The sequence below is a fragment of the Cavia porcellus genome, unplaced genomic scaffold, assembly GCF_034190915.1.
Source record: "Cavia porcellus strain 051 isolate PalLab524CR breed Dunkin Hartley unplaced genomic scaffold, mCavPor4.1 scaffold_19, whole genome shotgun sequence".
Classification (NCBI taxonomy): domain Eukaryota; kingdom Metazoa; phylum Chordata; class Mammalia; order Rodentia; family Caviidae; genus Cavia; species Cavia porcellus.
In genome coordinates this window covers 2,074,740-2,093,092 of record NW_026947502.1, presented here as the reverse complement: position 1 = coordinate 2,093,092, position 18,353 = coordinate 2,074,740, and the positions used below count along the sequence as shown (strand labels likewise).

The 18,353-nt window shown below is 45.7% G+C and overlaps 1 protein-coding gene across 3 annotated transcripts; it reads left to right on the top strand.

Annotated features, from left to right (window-relative positions):
* The first annotated feature begins 489 nt into the window (after positions 1-489).
* On the top strand, positions 490-16,425 carry Znf454 (zinc finger protein 454). Of its 3 annotated transcripts, none has more exons than XM_013154907.3 (5): positions 490-1,359; positions 1,556-1,671; positions 4,189-4,321; positions 4,708-4,797; positions 14,743-16,425. In XM_013154907.3, the coding sequence occupies exons 2-5, from the start codon at positions 1,639-1,641 to the stop codon at positions 16,077-16,079; spliced, it is 1,593 nt and encodes a 530-aa protein (XP_013010361.1). In that variant the 5' UTR covers positions 490-1,359; positions 1,556-1,638; the 3' UTR covers positions 16,080-16,425. The 3 variants fall into 3 exon arrangements, with proteins under 3 accessions (XP_013010361.1, XP_063086582.1, XP_023421699.1); XM_063230512.1 differs by having other exon boundaries at positions 491-782; XM_023565931.2 differs by lacking the exons at positions 490-1,359; positions 1,556-1,671 and adding an exon at positions 6,208-6,367 and having other exon boundaries at positions 4,246-4,321.
* Positions 16,426-18,353: the final 1,928 nt, after the last annotated feature.

The following is an 18,353-nucleotide window of genomic DNA, read 5'->3' as shown; positions in this document are numbered from 1 at the left end:
CTCTTGCCTTCACCCCAAAGTCTGCTCCACCTGCCATGTGCTTTCCAGCACCCTGTCAGTCCCCTCGTTCCTCCCTGGTTCCAGCCGCTGTCACTCCGTCCTGAGTCGCTGGGGCAGCTTCCGCCAGCCTTCACCCCGATATCCCCGCCCACCCCAAAACTGCCTCAGGAGTTTCTGTCATCTCTCGAAACCACGCCAGGACCCGGCTGCTGGATCAGACAGAGCCAATCTGATGCTCCTTTCAAGCCAAGGATGCAATCCTGCCAGCTTTCCCAGTAACTATTCTGCCCTTGGAGGCCTCTCGTCAGAGGTCAGGCGCTGCTCCCCTGGACCAACTTTCCTGCTCTTCTGGTCAACTTCTCTTGGTGTACAGCTTCCTGGTCGTTATTTCAAGGTAGACACTGAGCTCAACTCCGCACTAAACCACTCCGCGCGGTGTATGAGCAGAATGGGGGCATGGCGAAAACCCGCAGAGGCTTCTGGGAAACGTAGTTCAAAACCGCAGCGCACAGAGTCGAACGGGATTGCCCGTCTGCGCAGACGCAGATCTTCACAGTCGCCACCGCTTCGCCTTCTGGGATGTGAAGTCCTGCAAACAGAAGGGCCGCAGCCCTAAGACTTGTGGGAACTGGGGTCCGCGGGTCCCATGGCAACACGCAAGCGCAGTGCGGACCTCGGGAGGTGTGAGGACTCTGGGCTCATTGTGTACTGACTGCGATGTGGTGGCTGCGGTCTCTCGCCGGCGGCAGAGGCTCCTTGAAGGGCAACCTAGCGGTGACCAGGCACGGTGCCAGAGCCGCGAAGAGGGGCGTTGGTGGGGTGGTCAGGTCTGGGAAGAAGGCTGAGGGAATGCTCAAGAGGTCCGGCTCGTGATCCGTGCCGGGCGACCCTGGTCTGATGCCCCAAACTTGGCAGCCTGTCTGTCTGAGCTTTTATTCTACATGGAAGAGAGCGGCCGACAGGCTAGGGCATCTTGGGTGTATGGTCCGAGTCTAAGTCGTGTGGAGCGCACGGGCGAGAGCCTCCCCCGGCGCGTGGCAGATCGTGAGCCCGTGACAGGGTTTGCCGAGGCGGAGCGGGAGCCGCAGTGCAGCCCTGCAGCGCCTCCCCGGGGACCGAGCGCGAGGCAGGGCACACAAGCTCGCTGTTTCAGGCCTCGCCTTTGACTCGGGGTCACCCAGATAGAGGCTGAGGCAGCCGAAGAACGTGGCCTGAGAGACTTCGACCATGAGGATCTAGCCGACTTGGAGCGCGTCTTTTCAGGAAAAAGAAATCGATCAGCTCTTTTCTGCTCCTCTCTGCACAGCAGTCCCAGAGGAGACTGTTCCTTACGCACAGCTTTAGGAGAAATGCCAGAGAGTGGGTGCAAAGTAGGAAAACTAAAACTGGGGCTGGTGCAAGCTTTCCACAAGGCGAAGCATTTTAGACAATGAAGGGTGAAGAAAAGATGTGAGAGGAAGCTGGGAGGATCCTCTCAGAAGCGGGATCGGGGTGTGAATGCTCACAGACTGGCTCCTGCTTGTGCAACACCTTCTGACTCAGCACTCTTTAACAGGTGTGCCGAAGCTTCTAGCCTGAGGAATCACACGTTTGCAAAGCACCCCACTGACTTCAGTACTTTGCATCAGAAAAGAGAGAATGGCGCTGAGCCACCTGCCAACCTTCGCCCAGGTGAGTAGGGTTTTCTATATAAGTTGCCTTCTGATTCGAAGAATGAGGATGTTTCTTCCCCTGCCCAAGACCCTCATTCCCGCTCCAGTCTCCCCCAGACAATGGACTTAAGTTGTCCCCTCTCACCCCATGTTGGGCTCATCCACGTGGACATTAGAGCTGATGACTTGCTAAAAATCACATAAGGGGCACAAGTGGTTAGTCAGAAATGAAAACCTTTCCCCTGGCACAGTTTCCACACAGTAAGATTAGAGGTCTAAAGTGATAAAGACCTGACAGCTCTGGAAAGGTTTATTGATCTCTTTTTCTTAAAATATTATTCAGATTTTTACTTAATATAAATATTGAGTACCAATGAAATTATTCAAAAGACTTCTTTTGTGGGGTGGGGATTTAGCTCAGCTGTAGAACATTTGCTTGGCATGCTTAAATCCTGGGGTTCATCCCTAGCACACCTTCCCACCAAAAAAAAAAAGTTCTTCCAAATTCAGTAAATTACTAAAAAGCTCTGAGTGGTGCCAACCCATTTAAAATGAGTATGCAGCTAAGCATGATGGCACACACCTGTAACCCCAGCACTCTGGAGGCTGAGGCAGGAGGATTGCCATAAATTCAAGGCCAGCCTGAACTACATAGTGAGAACTTGTCTCAAAATAAAAATAAAATAAGAGTATACAATTTGCTTTGAAGGAGACGCATTCATGCATTCATTTGGGTGTCTAAATTCTGGTGCATTGGGCAAAATTTTTCTAATTCCTTCACATTTAGAGCTTTACCTAGTCAATGCCCACTTTACTCCACCTTGTAAAGGTTATGCCACTTCTCAGCACCATTATGTTGAAGACCAACCTAGCATACAAACATTTCTGAACTATAACAGTGTCACACTCATCTTGGCTTGTAGCCTGCATTACTTTGATTGCCACACAGCAGACATGTATCAGGGATTTTCAGTGTGCCGGGCATTCTGGTCTGTACCGGTGTGCCGGGCATTCTGGTCTGTACCGCAAACTCACAGGTGAAAACTCACTGGCTCATGAGTTTAGTTGAGCTGCCATGCGCTAGGGCTTTGTTGCAGGTAACAGAAGCCTGATTGAGATAGTCTTAATCAGAAGTCAGCAGGTATGGGAAAGATGCTGAGTTCTTTTCCCAAACCAAGAGGCAAAGTACTTTCTGTTAACCACTTGGTTTTCTTTGAGTTTCCACTTAACCTTTCTTTGGCAGTGTAGACCAGCTTCCAGTTAACTAAGAAGACTTTGTGAGAATACTAAATTTTACTTATTAGAATTGAGTTACCTGAGAGAGGCAATTTCTTCTGTCTTAGTTTGAAAAAAGAAAGGGCTAGTTGTAAATCAGAGGGAGCAGAGTCCCAGGGTATGAGATGTGTTTCCATGGTGTGTGTGTGTGTGTGTGTGTTTGTGTGTGTGTTAGATGGACAGCTGAGCAGTTGAAGAGATACTGAAAAGTACACACTGCATTATGAAACAGAGTGTGTCTTGAAAAAATGCATTACAAGGTGATTTCATCCTTGTGCAAATACCACAAACAGCATCCATGCAAATCTCAGTGACCAGGGTCAGCCATGTGGCTTCCTGATGCAGTCAGGATGGACATGAGATGTATGACGGTTTTAGCAGTGTGACACAGTGCGTTGTTCTACAAGGAGGTTTTGTCTTGCTTTGTTTTGTTTTGTTTAATAAGTAGGAATATATTCCACTAAAAGTATACTGGATATGGTAACTAGGAACGTTGTTTTCTGTCATAACCAAGTGATAGCAGGTGCTGTACGAGATTGTGTGTGCCACACTTCCATACACCTGGAACCACAGAAAGTACTGTACCCAGGGCCACCTTGAGTGCAGAAGCAATGCCCTGTGCTAAAACCTGACCGCAGCTGTAGGAGCATCACTAGGCAGTAGTGATTCTCAGTTCCATTATGATTAGTCCTATGGGGGCCCCGCCACATATGTGGTGTCACTGACCTGAGCATCACTGTGCTGTGTGTGACTTTAATAGTTGCTGAGTGTACAAGCCCTGCTGAAGATGCTAAGAAGACAAGGGAGACTTAGAGCTGTTCCATATTTTGGAGGTAGCAGTCCCAAGGAGGAGACTAAAAGGAAGCCAAAACTCACAGTGGAGTGGGCCAGAGCTGCAGCAGGTCCACATCGACGGGTGCAGCAGTAGCAGGGAAGGCTGTGCTGAAGTGGGCTGAGCAGAGACTAGGACTTGACCATGTTGGGGAAGATAGAGGCCAGGGCGGGCACATTGCTGGGGACGGGAGAAATGAACAGCAATACGTGGTCCCAGTGCTGAGGAAGCATGTCTTCACTACAGCCTGTGCCTCTTCGAAGTGGGAAGCTGTATTTAATTCAAAGTCCAGCCCCTAGCAAATGCTTGCTTGCCCCAGAACGCCAGCTTCCTATATGCTTACAGTCCTGTACATCCTCACACACACCAGGGGACTGCCTGCCTCAGCCTGCCCAGGATAGCTCCTGGCTGACAAGATTGGCTTTGCAGTTTCAGGACTTGGTGACCTTCCGGGATGTGGCTGTGCTCTTTACCCAGGAAGAGTGGGGACGACTGAACCCTCCGCAGAGGGCCCTGTACAGGGATGTGATGCTGGAAAACTACAGCAATGTCGTCTCACTGGGTAAGGCGGACCCTGGAGTGGGAACCTTGGTAGGACCTTCAGACTGATGCCACCCCGGTGTGGCATGGAAGTGGGCCTGTCCAGAACGCTGTCTTCAGAGCTGCTCAGTGCCTGTCTGTCATCCCAGGCCTATTTTAGTCCTGAGTGCAAATGCCTCAAAATCTGAGGGTTGAATCCCCCTCCACCTTTTTCTAGCAAGGAGAGGGATGTAGGAACAGGTGTCAGGGTCAGGCCTGGGCCATTCTTCCTTCTCCAAGCATGTGACCACCTGGGCCTTCCTGTCCAGGCCCCCTTTCTGGGAAGTTCTGAGGTCAGGTCTCATCCTCACAATGATTTTTGTCTCTATTATGAGTAGATGTCGCTCTTATTTTTCCCCTCAAAAACAGGCCTCTTAGGACCCAAATGCAGTATGTTTTCTCAGCTGGGAAAGGAAGAAGAATGGGTGCCGGAGGTGGCCGCAGGAAGCTCCTGTCTTGGTAAGAGTGACACACAGGGGAGGCGGTGGGGGGAAATGGGTGGGCAGGGTAGGCCTGACAGCTCAGCCAGTGTCCCAGGATACACTGCAAATTGTCTTGCTCCTTTCTTGGGCCAGCTGTGCCTCTCTGAATCCTCCCCTCGCTGACATTTTTCTCTCCTTGTTTGATATGAATTAAGAGGCTCTGGTTTTAAAAAGACCTCAGCTGTCATGCGGGCAGCTCTTGCCCACCTCATGCATCCTGTCCCACGCCCAGCAGTATGAGGTCCATTGGCTCCTCTCTACGGTCACACACAGGAGGGCAGCTTGAGTGCCATAGATGCTGTCTCCTCCAGGGAGCATTGCACCTCGTACTGGTGCCTGGTAGCTGTTCATCTGTATAGATGTGCAGTCCCACCAGCACAGGACTGTCTTCTAGCTCTTGCCAGACTACAGGTGCCAGGCGGGCCAGCTTGGCCATGCATTTTGCTGCATCAGTCACACCTGGCACAAAGCTCGGCTGCCTGAAGCAGCCATGGCTGTTACCTGAGCGGCTGTGAGTATCATGGTTCTGTGGCTGCAGCTTGTCCCCAAGAACCTACTGGGTCTGGTGCACAGGGCGGGGTGAGTCTTTCTACCACCACTTGACAGGCTAGAAAGCATATTACCTTAAATAAAATACACTAGCATGGCACTTTTAGCTAATATTTTGCAGGATTTAAAATAATTTTAGAAACCATTTATTAGTGCCTTTCATAGTAATCCAATGAAGTAGGCAGGAATTTTTATCTTGCCTTAATAACTACCCACCTGGAATGTCTAGGACCCAAGCCTTTTATGAAATGTATATTAATTCTAAGTCTCAGTTATCAAAAAAAACTCTTAGCCCAATAGAATTACAAATATTCTCAGAATTTGTATGTTGTGTTCCAACCAAATTAAAGCATTTTAAATGTTTCGTTCTGTATTATACTAGTTATTATATAGAAAAGAAGATGATGGGGAGATTAACCAAAAGAAACTGGTCCACAGTCCTACTAGTATGGTGTGGCTATTTGTATTTAAGTCACTCAATCAGCTGTTCATTAATGGTTCACTCCAGGCCCTTACTGTACATGTATGGGAAGAATAGGAAGATGCAGAAAGACTTTTCAGGACAGCGGGGTTTTATAGGCAGGAGTGTGTGTTGACATGAAGCACAGCCAAGCATGTTAAGTGAACCATGTTACTCGTTTTGACTAGAAATTACTGCCAGAAAGAAATGCTAGCGATTCCCAGTGTTTATTCCACTCTTGTCACTCCTGATTCGTACTCATCTTTAAATGATTGTTGGTTTTCATTTTTAGTTTTTCTTATTCCTGGAATCCCTTAATGACTGGCCAGGACCCTAACGGCCATATAGAATCCTAATAGGCCTATTTCTAATCTTCAGGGTGCAGGTTAAACATCTGTACTGTTCCAGAATCCAACATTTTTGAGCCTGGACATGCTGCAACAAGTAGAAATGTGCGCACCTGACTTCGTGTGATAGGTTGCAGCATGAATGCAGCCTCACTAAAGACTGCGCCAACAACCGTCTGGGTGTGTGCACGGTGAGGCTTGCATGACACAGAAATAAGGTTCCTGTTTAATCCTGTGTTCTTCTGTAAAGTAACTCTATGATATGCAGCTATTCCCAAGCCTAGAACGATCCGAGGCACTTCATGTAAGAGGTCCTTAAGCTGTATTAAGTCTGGAACTTTGCAGGATTGTCCTCGTTACTCTTGGATTAGACTAGACAGTCATTTTTCATCTTAATAGGACGAGTCCTTCTGAGCCACAGCTTTTCTTTGTTAAGTTTGCTGCTTCCTGCCCTGTGAAGTGCTGTCATAGAGGGAGACGAGAGCTGATGGTTGAGCATTTGCTGGGTGAATGGGGTGGGGGGGTTGCATTGCCCTGTTTAATCCCGATGACCCGTGATAATGTGTGATTAACCCACGTCATCAAAGACTGAGTCTCCAGGGCAGTTAGGACTGATATTGCTGTTACATGGCCAGTCAGGATTCGCAGAAAGCCAGCAGGACTGCAGCCACTGGACTCTACTGCTGCATTTTTTTGCTTTTCCAAAATACTTTTAATGAACACAGGTATCGTTCCTTCCATAAACTCAAAGAAAAGGGCATGACCTCTTAGTTCGAGTAGTTTACTAGTAACTTTTTAATTTCTTCCTTACATATTCATCTCTTTGGACTCCTTGTTTACACCAATTGTTTTATTCATTCTAACTTACCTTTTGTGAGCTATAAAATGTACTAGTAGCAACCATGTATGTATCTGTAGTTTTAGCATTGTGTGTTACGTCCCCTGTTCATTTTCCACTTCATTTGTACTTTTTCTCATAAGTTCACAGGGAATTTTTTTTGGTGGGGGGAACTAGCACTTCTACACTGCTCTTCTTGCTGGTTTCTATACTTACAGTTATTATTTCCTTCTTCTTCCACTTTAAAACATGTGTTGTTAGTTGTGTGCATTGCATATAAAAGAGAGTGAGTCATGTGTGGAAGGCTGTAAAGGACAATAAGGAAATAGTACCCACCCTGCTACCTGCTTCGGAAGGGCCGTGGCACAGCCATCTCCTCCTCCTGCACAGAGCCGCTGGCTTGGCTCTACGCAGTGTCTCCTGGGCGTCCCTCACAGGTTTACCACATGCGTGCAGCTTCACACACGCCTTCACTTTCCCCTGCTTTACTCGGGTGTGTATGTGCCGTGAGATGCACACGCAGGACACAAGTTTCCACACTTGACTTTCCCCATCCGTATGAGGCCCGAAGCTTTGGGTGCTCCTCCCTTAGTAACCCCGCTTTCGTGTACCCATCCTCCTGCCACCCATGGACACGTGGATTGTTGCCAGGCTTCCCTCAGTGTTCAGTAGCGTGATTTGAGTACTCCTATGCAGATTTTCTCACGTACCTGGGAGTTTGGGGGTGCTCAGGGATGGAGAGATGCTGCCCCGGATGTCGGGTAAGTTGTCAGTGCAGGTTCCTGTTGTTTAACCTCCTTGCCAGACGCCGGCCCCTCACACTTTTAGAAACTCTGCTTCCCTCACTCCTAGAAGCGAGCCTCACTGGGCTTTTCCTCTGCGCTTCCCGTATTCTGAGCGAGGGTGAGTGTTCTCTCATGTTCACTAATTGTTTGTGTACTGTGACTTGTGTACTGCTTCCCTTGCTCATTTTTCTGTGCTGGTTTCTCTATTCATCCACAGTTCTTTCTGCATCCAGGAACTCAGCAGTCAGTGTGTGTCACTGCCTGTAGCTTGTTCTTCTCCTGCCTGTAGCTTGTCTCATTTCTTTGTAACAGAAGTTCTCAGTGGAGTAATGATAGATTTCTCCTTTGTCTTTATTCCTAGTGTTTTCTGTGTTAATCTTTTCTATCAATGAAGGATCAACATAAGGAGAGGTTCATCCTGTTTGCTATTGTGTCCTTGGCACACTAGGTCTCAGTGTTTGTTGAATGAAAAATTAACTCCAAATAATATTTACTTTTGTCTTTCCCATGTCTTGTCAGAGGCTTGTCCTTTTATTAGCCTTTTTAACAAAATTTAACTTTTGTGATCTCCTGTTTATCTATATTAATTCTTTCACTATTTCTTTCCTTCTCATTTTTCGGAGTGTATTCTATTCTTCTTTTCCTTTATTTTGTCCAAGTAATGCCTGCATAAGTCTACAAATCTGATGATTCTGTATTTATGAGCAGCATAATAAGCCTCATACCCGTTTCTCCATTCCTCCTTCTCAAGGTGATGACTCCTCTTCTTGTGCTGATGATGAGATGTCTTGTTTCTGTGGTCCAGGTGGCGTGTTCATATTGCTACCTCTTGACTTTACAGAGTCCGACCAATTAAGGAAACTCTAGCAGTGTAAGCGTCAGTAGCTGATGTAAAGCTGGGCATGGTGGGACACAGCTATAATCCCAGCACTCCAGGAGGCTGAGGCAGGACTGCAAGTGCCACCCCACTTGGGACAAATTAATGGTTTAGCAAGACCCATTGCAAAGAGATTTGGTGGTGACTGGGAATGTAGCTCAGTGTGAAGGCCCTGGGTTCAATGCTGAAGAAAAAGAACACTAGACGTTGGTGTCTTTTAAAACCGTCTCCCAGGTTTTCTTCAGTAAACTGTTTTTGAAGTATGTTACAGGACGGTGCACACGTCATCAGTGTCCAGTTCAGTGATTTTTAGCAGTAAAAACACATCTGTGTTTAGTACCCCTGTCACAAAGTTGAACATTGCCAGCACCCCAAGACCCCTGTAGTTCCATCAGCCTCTTTTGTCCTTAAAGGTAGCAGCTGGCTTACCTGTGTATAGAGACTTAGGGAGACCTCGTCTCAAATTAAAACGGAAGACACAGCGGTGGGGATGTCGCTCACTGCGAAAGCCCTCGGTTCAGTTCCCGGAGTCACTTAACAGGAAAAAATAGTTGGAGATGTTCCTTTTCAGTTCTCCAGAAGACCTGATGTACTAGTAGAGTGACTTCTTCCATAATCATTGGAAGGATTCCTAGAGAAGCCATCTCTGCCACTGAGAAAGCTTTGAACTGAAGACTTTATATAGATACTGTTTCTTCTTGTGCCTATTATGTTGCATCACACATTTCTACCATGGGAGCTTGAGTCTTTTTCTATAAACAGTCACATTTTTTGCCATAAAATGTCTTCATTGTGTTCTTATTATCTTATTAATCTCTGCAGACTCTGTCCTGATGTGACCTTTAACATTTTTGACATTAGTAATATGTGCTTCCTTCTCATCTTGATTTAGCTTGTTAATGGTCTTATCGATTTTTTATTAATGTCTTTTCTATATTGTTTCTTTCCTCATAGAGTTAATTTTGCTGTTGTTTTAATTTTGAGATTAGTAATCAATGTATATTTGTATATTACCTCCTAAAATGGGTTTAGCTGTGTTTTATAAGTTCTAATTCATATCGGTATTCAGATTTAGTTAAAAGTATTTTCTAAAATATATATGTAGACTCTAATTTTTGTTATGATTTCTTATTTTGTGTATCACTTATTTAGAAATGTATTGTTTAAAGGCTGTTTTATTCTGTTTTGTGTTTCTGTATTAAATCCTACACACTGGGTAATTAATAAAGAAAAAGTTTATTTAAAGTTCATGGTTCTGGACTCTGGAAAGCCCAGGATCAAAAGGCCACATGTGGTGAGAGCCTTTTTACTGTGTCCTGAATGACAGAAGGCATCACTTGGGGTGAGAACATGTGAGTTTGTGGCAGAAGAGGAGGGGATGGGGTGCCCAGCTCACCCAGAACCACTCCTGCAGTAAGTGACCTGCTGTCACCGGGACAGCACTCATGTGTTCTTGAGGACAGACCCCAGGCTTCCTTCCTTCCACTTAGTGCTGGGCACTGAGGACTGGCTCTAAAGCATGGGTGATCTGGCCTGCAGATCAATCCATGGGATATACCTGGAGGCGAAACGGGCATTAAATAAAGACATAGGGGAGACAAAGAGAGATGGAAGCAAGTCAAGAGAATCCGATCAAGCCCCCAGTGTATTCCGGAAGTGATTACATCTTTTATAGGCCAAGGGCGGGAGGTGGGACAGGAAGAGGCTAAGGGGATGAATACAACAGGGTCACTGTCATGTCCGGGTATGTGACGTAAGCAGGAGAGGATTATGGTTAATGTAGGCAGACACAGTGCCCATAGGAGAGAGAGAGGCAGGGAGGCAGCAATGGGCTGTTGCATGGCTCCCTACACATGGGCTTTGGGAGACACGGTCAGCTCATGGCAGAACTATGTTCAAATTTTCTAATTAGCCTGTGGATATTACGTACATTTCAGGCCTCATTCCACTGAGTTCAGAGAATATATTCTGAATGATCACTATTCTAGTCAATTTTAGTAATCAATGACTTTAAAAAATGTATATCTTGTCATGGTTGAGTATAGTGTTTCAGGTGTGTAAATTAGGTTAAATTGATTTGTTGCATTGTTGAAATTTACCTTCTTAATGGTTTGATTTCTGATCATCACAAGTGGCATGTGAACATTTCTCACTATAGTTATTGATATGTCTGTTTTTCCGTTTCATTCTCTTAAGTTTTTTGCCCTTTTTTTTTCTTGGTAGCAGAAATTGAATTCACGACCTTGTGCTTGCTAGGCAGGTGCTTATGCCACTGAGCTATATTCCTGGCCCCAAGTTTTTTGCTTTTGAAACAAAATATATTTTGAAGTTATATTACTTGTCTGCAAATGGAAATGTGTTATATATTCTTGAAAAATTGACCATTTTGTCAGTGTGAAATATCTTAAAGTCTGTTTTCTCTAAATCATTTTTTGTTTTCCATCTGAATGCTCAAATGAATGGATAGAACATAAAAATGTGGGATTTTCCCTTGGTGTTTTTCCTCACCAAGTACAGGTTTCATTGATTTTATAAGCTCACATCTGGGTTCTCTTAAAAGCCATATCACAACTTCCAGGAGAACATGGCGGACAGATAACAGCAACTACGGAGGCTCTCTGAAAGACTCAGCTCAGAAGTCAGGAAGGGTGCGGAGTAAGGAGACATAAGCCGGTGGAGATATGCTCTGCTGACTCAGGAACGAACTGGGCTGAGAGAAACCAACTTGGAATGCAGTCCTGGTGCTAGAACAGGAACAGAAAAGCCTCAGTGTGAAGGCTGGAGCCCGCGCCATTGGAAGCCGCGATTTGGGTTTCCCGCCACGTGGCGGCTGCCTCTACATCGGCACGGCAAGGAGAGAGACGCACGGAAGCTGTGAGAACGGGAATCTGCGAACGGAGTCGAAAACAGGATGGGCAGGGAGGCGTGCACTGACTTGTGGTGAGGTGAGTGAGAGAAACTGACACTCTACCACATTTTGACTCCAGTGGAGGACATTCTGGGCCCGGGCAGTCCTGTGGGAGCAGGGCGCGGTGGTGACTTCAACCACACATCCCGCTCTCAGGCAGGATTGGTGAGGGGTGCCTAGCCTACGTGACACTGCTGGCGGACCCAGTAGGCTAGCCCAACCCAGATCCCAGAGCCTGACGGTGGCCTGGAGGGGCGGCCCCGCGTAGGCTGCCTGGTCTGGAACTTCCTAGTGTGCTGCGGTGGGTGGGGACACCTAACCGGCGCAATTCGATCAGGCTGTGGCTGACAGGGAGGAAAGCTGGGCCTCCTATATAAGCTTGCATATATAAGGAACAGAGAATATGGGAAGAGGCAGCAACAAGAAAGGCTCTTCGGCCCCCAATTCAGAGAAACAGGTAATAGCAGACACCGCACCAATAGACATAAAGCGCCATCTAGAGAGCCTCATAGACCAGTTCAGGAATGAAGTTATCAACGACCTGAAGCTAGAAGTATGCAGAATAGTTAGAGAAATGCTAAGCACCACCCAAGAAAAAAACAGATGGTGGAATGGAAGAACAGAAAAAGAGGGGAGAATTGTTTGATGGAGAAAACAGAGAAAGCATAGAATACGTGAAGCAGGTGCAAAGGGACTACCAAGAAACTAAAAAGTCTATTGAAAACTGGCATAACAGCTTGAAAGAAACTAAGGACAGACTATCTGAACTGGAGGGCAGATTTGTAATATGGGAGAATGAAATGAAAAACTTCTTAAAAATAACAAAGAAACAAACAGCAATAATATAAAGACAAGAAGATGATAAGAGGATCCATAACTTAAGAATTAAGAACATAAAAGAAGAAGTAGGGACTCAAACAAATGAACTACAAAAGCTACTCACAGAAATAATCCAGGAGAATTTTCCTAATTTAGCAAAAGGTAAAAATACTCAGATGTATGAGGCATACAGGACCCCAGCTACCTACAACCCAAACAGAGCAACACCCAGACATATAATAATAAAAATTCCAGAAATTCAATACAAGAACAGAATATTAAAAGCTGTCAGAGACAAGAAACAGACCACTTATAAGGGAACACCCATCAGAATTACAGCAGATTTCTCTGCACAAACCATCAAATCACGAAGAGCGTGGGGGGAAATAATTCAAGCTTTGAAAGATAATAATATCCAGCCAAGATTGAGATATCCTGCACAACTGTCCCTGGAAATTGATGGAAAAACAAAGTGCTTCCAGGATAAAGAGGAACTGGAGGAATTTGCAACCACCAATTCAACTCTACAGAGAGTATTGCAGGATATTCTAAAAAAAGAAAAATACAAAGAATCCAGAAATAGTGGTGGGGAGGCCACAATGAATGGAGCAGAGAACAAAATGAAGAAGACAAACTGACGGCTACTGACAGAAAAAGAGCTCAACAGAAATGAGGCAGAGAAGATTGGATGATAGGAACAGCTATTTTGGAGAAAATGACATCTTAATAGGTAATACTGATTTAGTATCATCTTGTTTTGAAGTCTCATCAAGCTTTTGTTCTTCTGTCTCCATTGGTCTAAATAGGTTGTATCTTATTGGATTTTATTATGTATGATAGGATAAGCAAAAACCTTTTAAAGACAAGGAGATTATATAGAAACCATTGTTCATTTTCTGTTAGTCGATTCTAAATACCCTGTAATGCGGTCATTGTCTTAAATGGTTTTACATTGTTTTGATATATTTAATGCTACAGTATACGAAGTTGTACTCAAGGATTTCAAGGAAAGAGACAATATGGTAACTACTTTTATGTCAGGATTATCTGGTGGTGAAACACTATTCTGCTTAAATGGTTATGTTTTGATCTGCGCTGTTTTGCTGTTATGCCCTCTTTTATCTCAATCTCCACTCCATTATTTACTTTTTTATTTTTATCCTTTTAATTAAGGGAAAAATAAATAAAAATAGCAGGATATATTATAGTAACCCACTTTGACTTTCCATTATCTCGATTTAAAGCCCTGTATTACCATCTTGTTTTTGACTGATGTTCCCCTATTCTGTTTTGCTGGATAGTATCAGGTTTGAAAGTTTAGGCATCAGCTGTGAAGATAATGAGATTCATTATGACGCCCATTCTCGTTGACTTTTATCTACTTTTGAAGACCTACAATGTCTCCAATGTTTTGGTTTTGTCGGTTTTGTTCTTTACTGTTTTGTTCAATTTTATTATAACTGATGATGTAGGCAATTCTATTAGAGATGGCGGGAGGCATTATGGTAACCATTGTTGATCACCTTGTATTATGTTTTTACATTATCTATTATGTCCACCCTTTTGATTTGACTGACTCTGTTCTGTTATGTCACATTTGGTTTTACTCTCTTCCAAAAAAAGTAATAAGAACCGTGGGAGCAATAAAACCCAAAACGTGTAATAGTCATTGTACAAAAGAGAGGAAAAGAAAGTGCTCTAAACTATATAACTGCATGTATATTTAAGTGTATAAGATAGAAAATGATATTACTGAGTTTTGTTGGATCATTGAACAGAATGTTTGCAGTGTCATTGTTGGAATGTCCACTTTACAAGCTTTAATTTTGTGACTTGAACAGTTATTTCTGGGATGACAATGTGTAGTCCATTAACTAGTGATTTCCTACTGTTTATTTTTTTTTTCTGTAGATCTGTATAACTTGTACCCTCTCTCTGCTTTTTTTCCCCTTAAATAAAATTTTTTTAAAAAGCCATATCACGAGAATAGACAAGTTTTATATATATGTATTTATATTTATATTTATACACACACACACACACACACACACACACACACACACACATCATGGTCTGTATTCAGTTTTTATGAGGCTTAGAGAGTCAGGTAGCTTCTCGGATCACAAATAAAATAAGCTGTGCAGTCAGGAGTCCAGCCCAGACGTGGGACCTCTGCAGTGAGCTCCACACCTCTCCTCCTCACACAGGAGTCTTTCCTTCCCTGTTATCACTGGAACAAATCTTTGTTAGTGCAGCTCACAGCTCAGCGCCTCATGCCACTGCTGTGTTCATCAGGCTAGAATAGATGGTCTTATTTTCTTATTTTTAATGTCTTGCAGACTGGATGACCGTGACTGTGAGTAAGGCCTCTGCTCTGCAGACAGACCTTCCCAAAGAGCAGCTGGATCCACAGACAGTTAAGAAATGGCTGACCACAGGCAGTCCCTGGAAATGTGCCAGCCTGTTGCAGTGTGCGCACCAAGAAAGTCAGAAGATGAACTGGCAGCCAGTGGCCTCTGCCCATCAGGACACCTCACCAAGAGTCGGGCAGCAGCAGGGCCATGAGTCTGGGAAGGGCTGCCCAAAGAGCTCCTCGCGCGTTCAGAGCCGGGACTTGCAGCCAAGCAGAAAAAGCTTTGAATGTAATGAGTGCAGGAAAGTCTTCTCCAAGAGTTCCACGCTTAGCAAGCATCAGAAAACCCATGCTGAAAAACTTACCATAAGCCAGAAAGCATACATGAAAGAGAAACGGTACGAGTGCTGGGAGTGTGGGAAAGCCTTCCACCAGAGCACACACCTCATCCATCACCAAAGGATTCACACGGGGGAGAAGCCGTATGAATGTAAGGAATGTGGCAAGGCCTTCTCAGTGAGCTCCTCGCTGACCTACCATCAGAAAATCCATACTGGAGAGAAGCCTTTTGAATGCAACTTGTGTGGGAAAGCCTTCATCCGGAACATACATCTTTCCCACCACCATAGAATACATACTGGAGAGAAACCTTTCAAATGTAACATTTGTGAAAAAGCCTTTGTGTGCAGGGCACATCTTACCAAACACCAGAATATTCATAGTGGCGAGAAACCCTATAAATGTGGTGAATGTGGGAAAGCTTTCAACCAGAGTACAAGTTTTCTTCAGCATCAGAGAATCCACACTGGAGAGAAACCCTTTGAATGCAATGAATGTGGAAAGGCCTTCAGGGTGAACTCTTCCCTCACTGAACATCAAAGAATTCACACTGGAGAGAAACCTTATAAATGTAGTGAATGTGGAAAAGCCTTCAGGGATAACTCATCCTTTGCACGCCATCGGAAAATTCACACTGGAGAGAAACCCTACAGATGTGGCTTGTGTGAGAAAGCCTTCAGGGACCAATCAGCCCTGGCCCAACACCAGAGAATTCACACTGGGGAAAAACCTTACATGTGTAACATGTGCGAGAAGGCCTTCAGTGATCACTCTGCCCTCACCCAGCATAAGAGAATCCACACAAGAGAAAAGCCCTACAAATGTAAAATCTGTGGGAAAGCCTTTATCCGAAGCACGCATCTTACCCAACATCAGAGAATTCACACAGGAGAGAAACCCTATAAATGTAATAAGTGTGGGAAAGCTTTTAATCAGACAGCAAACCTCATTCAGCATCAGAGACATCATATTGGGGAAAAGTGATACGTGACTGCAGTTTGTAGGGAAGAGCTTCGATTGAGTAAATTAGTTACTGAATACGAGAGAACCCATTCTAAAGTATACCTATGATGCTCATCATATTGACTAAGGCAGGATTCACCACATCATAGTTTTTGCTGAGAATGGCAAACACATTTAGTTCTGCCTGGTTGAACAGCAGTACTTTTTTGTAGTCTGAATTACCAAGTCGCAGAACCAAAATGGAACTTCATTAATGATACAAAAAATGGTTTATAGAATCTGTAATTGTTAAGAGAATCATAAAATTATGAAAATTAAGGTTTAGAAGCCAAGGAACAAGAGAGTAAAAAGTGGTCTGTACACATCCCATTCTTGTAGATTGTCCTCTGTCAGAGCTGCCACTGTAATGTCACCTCTGTTCTCTCCTCACATACGCTCCTGACACCCATGAGGCCTAGGGAGAATTTAAATCATGCTTCCCCCACCCTGCTCCAAACCGTCTTTGGTCAGACATGGTCTGTGTGTCCCTGGCTGCTTACTCTGTTCTTCTGCTGGAAACCTGTGACCCTCTTTCTGACTTGGCCACTCCCAACTCTTAACATTGTGTCTTTTGTTACCACCACCCTTGGGAGTCTGACCTGACCTCATACACAGTATGCATCAGAATCTGCTGACTGGAATCAGAACCACAGGATGAACCTGAATCAGAATCACAATTTGGGGTTCTCCATTCTGGGGCCTGTTCCATCCAACCTCCTGAGTTACCCGGTTCGTTGGGGCCTCTGCCCAAGTCTGACATGGGGATGTGCATGCGCAGGGCTGTGCTTGCTAGCTGCTCCTCCCCCACCATTTGCACTGTACTGAGCTGCTCTGCACACAGCAGCTGGGCTTGCTTCCTGTGATGTGTGTGCATGTGTGCAATGACACCAGCCTCCTGTTGCAGTTGGAATTCCTGGCCCCCTTGACTTCTGTGACACTTTTGCTGGTGTGTGATTAGTGTAAGAGATGACAGCCTGAGGCCACTTCTCAGAGCCCTGGGCCTGCTCTGCCTTGTCCGGAGCGTCCCATGTTCACCACGTGAGAGCACATCTGCTGCTTCCAGGATAGTCAGCTGCAGCTTCCTGTCCCTGCTCAGCTTTTGTGTCAGGGTCTAAAGATACTAATGTTCACAGGAAACCCTTCAATTTGGCCTTTTCATTTGAAAGTAGCTGCTTTCTGTCCTTTGTCTTGGTCCTTCTGACAGTGTGAGCAGCGCATTGAGTAAGTTCATGGTCCAGAAGTGAGTCACAGTGCCATCAGCTTCTCTGGCAGGGGCCCAAATCAGAAGTGTGAGTGACACACTGGCCCTGCAAATGCAGCTCTCACCCCCATAATTCCTCGTGTTGTTCGTGGACAGCAGCAAACTATGCACTACTGCACAGGCGGCACCTGGCCACACCTCTTCCACCTCCAAGCTGCAAAGGAGTCGAGTACAGGGTGAGGAGAAAAGCTGGTCAACACTCAGGGAAGCCATGGGGCAGCTGCTGGCCACTGTGTGTCATTGTCGGCCTCTAGGCTGAGAGATGCTTAAGCTTCCAGCTGCTTTTAAGCCCAAGTTCTCAAAATTCAGCTTCTGTTGATAAAGGCCAGCACCTTTGGGCAGCATTTCCTGTCCAGCGATCAGCACCAAGACCTCCTTTGTCCACTGAGCACAGGAAAGCAGCATTCCAAGAGATTGCTTGGTGCTGCCCAGCTGCATGCCCACACAGTTTTCTGGGGCTTCCCAGGCTGACTGCTCCAGACTGCTCAGTAAACCTAGGAAACCATGCTCACTACTGCTGAGGCACCAGCCCTGTTGCCTGCCGAGTACCCTCTCACACTGCTGCCCTCACCTTACCTTTGCATCCCTGAGAAAGTCCTTTCTGAGCTGATTTTGCTGCTCATGGTGTTTGTTGAAAGCAGGAGAGTGGCACTGGCCTGCAGTTGGGCCAAAGCCTGGTGTCAGGGTGGAACCCTCCTCCAGCTAGTGACAGTGCCAGGAGCTGCTCCTCGGTGGTGGCCACCGGCTGACAGTGTCTGCTGAGATATGGTCTGCCCTCGAGAGCGCCTCCCTCACACATGGATCTCCATGAAATTAGACCTGTGGATCCCTGTATATTGCCACACAGGTCCCCTGACTATGGCAGAAGGTGATGGGCTGCTGTTGGGGACCCTCTGCTGGTGCAGAGTCAGGAAGCTGGAAGAGTGCTGCCCTCCTGTACCTGCTGCTCACTCAGTGCACAAGCAAGGGAGCCCCGGCACAAGCAGGACCACTGC